The following is a 6,962-nucleotide window of genomic DNA, read 5'->3' as shown; positions in this document are numbered from 1 at the left end:
TGTAGTAGAAGCCAGCCAAGCAATGAAAGCCAGTGATGTGGGAAGACTGATGATTGTATGGAAGAAATGGTGCTTCATGACACGGTCTCTTTTGGGATCAACCAATTATTCATCCTACCTTCCCCGGATGGTACTAGTTCTGACAGTAATCCTACCTGCTGCACTGAGGAAATACTTGCAGCATAACTTATTGTTCTCACCCACAGGACGAAAAGACCATTTTGTTGCCAAAGACTTTTGGCTGGAGATCCAAAACTCTTGACTCAAGTACTTCTACAACAATACTGGCAATGGTACTAAGATTGATCGCTTGCGGGACATTTACTCACTCAACATACAAATAGTAAGAACCTCATAACTAAATCTCATGGATTCGGAACAATCTAACTAATGCAAAAATGGGCTGGTTTTAAAGTTGCACGAGTTACTTCACTCGCTTGAGACTGATTGTGGTCAGAAGAGGATATACCAGTCTCACAAAAACCTCACCACACCACGCTCTATGGAAATGTTGAAATTGATGGCAAACAATTGTGATATCTTAAATCAATTTGGAAAGACTGGGAATAAAAATATTACTCAAATTTCTAACACATATTTATCTGGTATAATAAACATGCGAAAAACTATCCGGACAACCAACCCAAAATTATCATCATTCCAAAGGCATTTGTTGGCCAACCGAGTCCGACCCGCAAGGGCTGAAGAAAACACACAAGGCACATCAGACAGATCTGAAGAGGAGGATAACAATTCCAAGGACATGTGATTAAGCTTACCAATTCTCAGTGTTTTTGCTTGTCTTCTCCCCATTGTATTTCTCCCAAGTCTGGGCCATGATTTCAGCAACTTGTTCCTTCCGTTTCTGTTACCGCTCTAGTGATAATGCCTTTTATTTTGCCTTCTGCTGTCTCTTCTCCGCGGCGATTTCCCTTTTAGTCTTGTGTGGAGCACGTCCAGAAGGCTCAGGTTGTCCGTTCAAAAGTGGCTCATTCTCAAGGTGTCCGCTTAGAGCGCGCAACTCTGAACCATTGGGTTCCATTGGTGTTTGAGTATTGCTACCATTTAATTTTGCAAACTTCTGGCTGCAACCCTCAGTATTGCTATCTTCCTGCATTGATTTGAATTCGGCTACAAGCTTGTCCAATTTATCCAGCTGGCCTGAGAAGGACTGTCCGCCAATGAGTGATCGGATATCATCCTTAGTGGAGATGTTGTGTAGATTGAACACAATCGCTTCTGCCTCATCATTGTGAAATAAATATTCAGAGGTTAAGACACCGCCAGGCGGTGTTAGGCTGTCGTACATATTTTTCATTGCATTGATGAAATGAAGTTTGAATGTGTTGAGGCGATCCATCTCTGCATCCGGAAATTTACGCTTGCGTGTTGATGGGCGCTTTGCAGGATACTTGTGGCTGATATCAGGGACACACGGTGGATTGAACTTGTTGTCCATAATTTCATCAAAGTTGGCTTGATTTGCCAAAACCAAGTTTTTAACTAGCTTGGCAGATTCAGCGACTGAACAGTTTGAGCAATCACATGGATCAAAGCGCTGCGTAATTTCGCGCTCCTTCTCTCTAATGTAAGATGGATCGTCAAGCCAGAGAGGTACATAACCAAGCCTGAGTAAACAGAGAAGTTGTTAGCTCAATCGAGAAGGAAACATAGCAAACAAACAAACAATTGGCTTACAGGTTGTCCAGTGAGAAAGCAATCCTGAGGCAGCAAGGAGTGATTGCCAAAGCATCTATCCGATCTTCGTCCGTCTGCTCGGCACCTCTAGTGAATTGGTCAACCGTATTCTTGCCCGATTGCCTTGTTTTCTCCACAAACAACAAAGCCAAGCCTTTCCGACCATCTCTGCTGCACCTTCCAATCATTTGCGCGATTTGAGCTGGGTCTCCTCGTCCCATGTGAGCCACCATCCGAACGCGCTTCCAATTCTGACCCAGACCAAGAGCCATTGTCGCGGAAATGATGGGGAAGGCTTGATTTGCAAACTCTTCTGCACAACAGGCTTTGTCTAGATCTCCTGTGCATGAATGATATCGTCAAACACAGGTATTTTGGGGATCTAGAGAAGCGTTTGGAGTCTCGCAAGCCCGGTCAATCACGTCCAGTACGGTTAACGTGCGGTTTCGCGACCCGCTGTATACTAGAGTTGGTACAAGATCTTTGTTTGCCACGTCTTTAGACGATGGGAAGACCTTGATCAAATCAAGAGACGAAGCGAGGGATTTTTCCATTGTGATGCGAACAATTCGGATTTCTGGCCGAGTCAGCTCCCCCTGAAAAATGTCTACGGATTCATCATTGAGCTTCAGGCTTTTCTTGATTGCTTTGATTGCGATAGGCCGACATGTGGCAGATAACAAGAGAATTGGTTTATCGTTTCAAAAAAGAAGGTGCCCGCCAAGATTTCCATAACAAGGTCGAAAAATACCGATGTCTAGGAACCAAAGAAGAATAGCGGCGGCCTTCTTTCCTTGGCCGCTAGCAACAAGGCCCCATATGTAAATCATATGGGCCTCATCTACCACGATTAAGGCCAAACAATCCTGAAATGTCTTGCTGAAGTAGACTGAGTCCCAGATCTTGTTGTTGAGGAATGTCTCCGGACTCATGTATACAAACTGGTAGACACCGTTTGAAATTTCTTCAGCAACTTTTTCATTGAAATTCAACTTTGTCAGATTTATTGCTGTGAATCCGGCCTGTTCTTTCTCGTAGACTTGATTGTCTCCTAGCGAGTCCAAGGGGTTCAATACCAGTACCACGGCACGGTTGCTTTTAGGGATCATCTTATAGTAAAGCTCGGCTATTTGCGATTTTCCAAATCCGGTACCCGCCAGAAGAAAAGTATTGCGGCCGTTGACTAAATTTAGTACAGTATCAGTCTGCAACGGCTTTGAGGGCTGACCGTAGAACTTGACTGAAACCTCCTCGATGTGAGTCTTTAATTCTGCGTCACTTTTCTCGTACACTTTCTTATAGACGTTGACTCCGGTTGAACTCCATGGCCTTTGGGGTTTAGGAATGATGGTGCGATTCGATAGTTGATTCAGCATTTTACTTTGTTGAGGCAACTGATAAAAGTGCCTCTTGGCGTGAAGACAATAGAATCTAGTAAGATTGAGCTTATATGCGGAACCACGGAGCCAATAGTTTGGACCTGTTTGGGCAACTCCTTAGGCCCCAATTATAAACGGAATTTTGAGATTATTTTGAGATTATTTTGAAATTGTTTTGAAATCAAAACCAACTTTGTTTTGAGTTCTTTTCATTTCAAAATAATCCCAAATCTCTTCAAACACACCCAGGAGGGGTGTTCAAGATTCCAGAATCTCAAAATTTGAGGAATCAAAATTTTGAACAGGCAGTATGCCTGTATGGTCGCCAGGCCACTGGTGCCTCAGACCTCCCCCATTTAATGGCTGTATTGGGTTGACGGAGTTCGCCGGGCGGGGGTCGGCCGGCACATGAAAAAAATTTACTGCTGCAGTGCCGATATACCCGATTGCCTCAACGTTCCACGATTGGATCGCAGTCACTACAAAAATCCCGATGGCCTACCGTTACGAACACCTGCAGGCAAACCAAATTCCCCAGAAAACCCGGGACCACCAGGGGCAATATGATCCTGACCTTGGCGGCGGAGGCAAGGGAAAAAACGCTTGGCTTCGATCTCGGCGCTGATGATCCAAATGTCCATGGAGGCGGCCGCGCAGGAAATGTCACACCATTCAGCCAAGGCTGAACAGGCAAGCTGTATTCTATCCAGCTTGCCTGTGTCACAGACATCTTGCCCCTGCCTGCCCACTCCGGCAGGCTACTTGCTCAGGGATGCACAAATGTTTATATGTGCACCCTGTTGTTTGAAGCTTTTCCAAGAGAATTTTGAAATCAAAAATCTTTCATCTTGATTTCATTTTTGTTTTGAAATTCTTTTCGAATACTTTCAAAATAAAACTCAAAAATCGGTTTATAATTGGGGCCTTAGACGTGGATTGCTGAATTGTTTGGACTTGAAATATTTACATCTTATTATGTACATATTTACATTTGCAGTGGTCCAGCAACTCACAGATTATTGACTTGTGAATTATAAAGTGGCTGGTGATGTATTCACTACAGCGCCACCAACCAAAGCCCAATTACGATCCATGAGTTCTGAGGAAGGAGAACACCTCAGCTGCTAGGCAAGGGCAAGGTTTCCTCTCTGGTGTAATTTATAAAATTTACGGAGTACATTGAAGCTGAGATGCTCAGGTATCCCGTGCACTTCAGCTCGCTGACTCACAATGAGTGCACGCTGTGTAATGTGAATTTGATTCAAAAAGTTGGCCAAAAGCCACAAATTTCCTGAAGCTCTCACGCAGAAAAAAGCCAATAACTCATAAGCCTCCCATTGGGAATGGGAGATGCTCCGCATCGGGGTGCTCTGCACCCCCGGTCCCGGGAGGCTTAGTTAAGTCAGGGATAATTCGCAAGTCCATCTTTCAGAGGGCGCCCGCGCTGCCCGGGCGCTTTGGGCCTAGCAGCTTGCCCTCTGAAACGACAGGACTTGTGTTAAGTTAGCAACAGATTGCAGAAACAACTCCCAAGATTAGTTATCTCCATGACTGTTCCCAGACATCCAGCTTTGGTACATGCCTCAAGACTTTTCTACTGTTACAGAATAATTGTTGTTGGTATGTGATTGAGCCGCCCAGAAATTGCTTGTGTTTACATAGATTGAACAGACCAACTGCCTGTCTGAAAAAAAGAATATTTGTAGGGAAAATTCCTCCTCACCTAATAATATCATACTGATAAGTAACTGATAAGTTGATAAGGATGTTCCATTGACTTGATTTGATTAGTAGGACACAATAGAGGCTGAGACAACGGCAGAATTGCTACATGCAAAAGACAAAGGTTAAAAGAGCTGTTCGGTAATTTTCTATGGAGTATTATGCAAGTCCGAAACCCTGGCTATAGTGGGTGCTAATGCGTTCCGTGGGTTATTTAATACAAAAAAGTTGATAAAAATTCGAGTTGTTGGGCATTGTGCAAGGGCACAAAAAAAGTACTGGGGGTGCTATAGGTTGTTGAAACGATTCCTACAAAAAAACGAAATGACAAAGGAATGTCGACAAGACCAAGATTCAGGTTCGGCTCCAGTTTAGCTTTTGCCAGCAGGCGTTGATGTCATCGACGCTTGCTGCCAACGGATCTTCGAAAGCAAAGTGGTGAAGTGGGGCTGGCTGTTGTATCGTACTGAACGGCTGTTGCCGATTGCCGATCGTGTGCAGATTGTTGGACAGATCGATTCCAGGCATTGATCCGTTAACATTCGCTAGTGGATCGGGAAAAGGATCGTATAACAGATCCGCTTGACTACCTTGCATAGGCTCCACTAAGATGTGATTATTCATGCCAAGGGGACCGAAGAAGGAAGTGTGATCCAACACATTTGACAGTTGAAGCTCTGATCCTCCACTTTCCCGACCCTTGGGCATTTGGCCGTACAGCTGTTGAGTGTCTGGAACATAATGGGAAGGGGCCGAGTAAGGTTCAGACTGGTTGAAAAGGGCTCGGTCCGTTTGGGGAAAGGGTTGACTCTGCGACAGATGACGTCCAAAGAAGGGGCCGCAATTCAAGGGGGTTGGCTGAGGAGCAATGACTGGTAGGAAGCTGTGGGACTGCAGTGGATAGGAGGTGCTCGTGACTAGACTGTTCTCGCTGTGAGATGTTGATGCTGAGGAAAACGTGGCTGAAGTACTACTCCATGGCGGCGCGTAGTGACTAGGATGAGGGAGATGTGGAAAGCTTTGTGACGATGCGGGGGCCGACATGTTCTGCGGTAGCCGTTCTAGGTAGGTCGAGTGTGCGTACTGGGGGTTGAAGGAGGTGAGACAAGTCGGGGAGGTGCTGGTTGATTGGACGGCAGAGGTGGATTTCGGAGACCCGCTGTCGCTGTGAAACGAAAGACTATCATCTGAGTGGCTTTTGTGGTGTTTCATCAAGGTTGTCTTGCGACAAAAACTACATACGGTGAAGGGTTCACAATTATTAGACTCCTACTCATTAGACGAGGTTTGGAAGAGCTCACGTTTTGTCACAACCTATATAGGGACACCGATAGGGTCGCTTGCCAGTGTGTACTCTTCGGTGACGTGCCAAAGAGCTCGAGTCGCTGAAAGCTCTACCACACTGTTCGCACACATGGGGTCTTTCACCCGTGCTGCTCAGGAAGAAAACCATCAGATCTTTCTTTGCGAAGCGCCGAGCGGCAGGTATTGCATCAACTTACTGGGTGCGCATGTGAACAGTCAGTGCAGACCTGCCATTGAGAACAGTCAACTCGTCAGATATAGACGTAGTCTATCTTTCATTAAATAATCATTGATGACATAGTAGGAAATAGTCACCTCTGGATGAAACATTTACCGCAAGACTTGTACTCGCATTTGTAAGGTCTGTAGGTATGTGCAACGTGCCGGTCAGTGCTGTCAATGTCAAAGGCCCAACCAAAAAAGATAAACATTGTATTGCTATTTGGATCACACACCGTTCATTGGTGTGAATCCGCACATGGCGAACAAGGTCAGATCGTCGTGAAAAGGATTTATGACATGGGGCGTAGGTGCAAGCGTAAGGTCGGAGTAGTTTGCCGTCAGTGTGGCTCTCTGGTTCGGGAACGTCCATGATAAAGGCGTCAGGGATAGGGGGCTAAAGAGGGCAATTAGATAATATACGATGATAAAACGCAGAAGAAAAGAAATGGATTGATGTTCTGGTTGAAGGTATCAACGAAAAAAGGGCGTGAGCGCTGGGAGGTCAGTGTAAGGAGTACAGGCTTATGAGGCAGTAGACCAACCAGACACAGGCAGGTTACCGAACTGAAATGGACAAGGGTAGCAGGACTTCCCAAGGAGCATGGAGTGTCTGACCTGCAAGCCGAAAATGAATAG

General features: G+C 45.4%; 2 protein-coding genes across 2 annotated transcripts; both read right to left on the bottom strand.

The window, feature by feature from the left end:
* Positions 1-892: 892 nt before the first annotated feature.
* On the bottom strand, positions 893-1,459 carry PtA15_11A707 (uncharacterized protein; the record flags this gene model as incomplete). Its single annotated transcript, XM_053161644.1, has 1 exon — positions 893-1,459. The coding sequence occupies one exon, from the start codon at positions 1,457-1,459 to the stop codon at positions 893-895; it is 567 nt and encodes a 188-aa protein (XP_053025570.1).
* A 3,694-nt stretch (positions 1,460-5,153) lies between these two features.
* Positions 5,154-6,696, bottom strand: PtA15_11A706 (uncharacterized protein; the record flags this gene model as incomplete). Its single annotated transcript, XM_053161643.1, has 5 exons — positions 5,154-6,033; positions 6,101-6,232; positions 6,302-6,331; positions 6,420-6,467; positions 6,560-6,696. 5 exons carry the CDS (start codon positions 6,694-6,696, stop codon positions 5,154-5,156), a joined length of 1,227 nt encoding a protein of 408 aa, XP_053025569.1.
* Positions 6,697-6,962: the final 266 nt, after the last annotated feature.

The sequence above is a fragment of the Puccinia triticina genome, chromosome 11A (genome assembly GCF_026914185.1).
Source record: "Puccinia triticina chromosome 11A, complete sequence".
Lineage (NCBI taxonomy): Eukaryota > Fungi > Basidiomycota > Pucciniomycetes > Pucciniales > Pucciniaceae > Puccinia > Puccinia triticina.
Note: the sequence above shows the minus strand (reverse complement) of the source record. Positions and strands in the feature narration are given on the sequence as shown.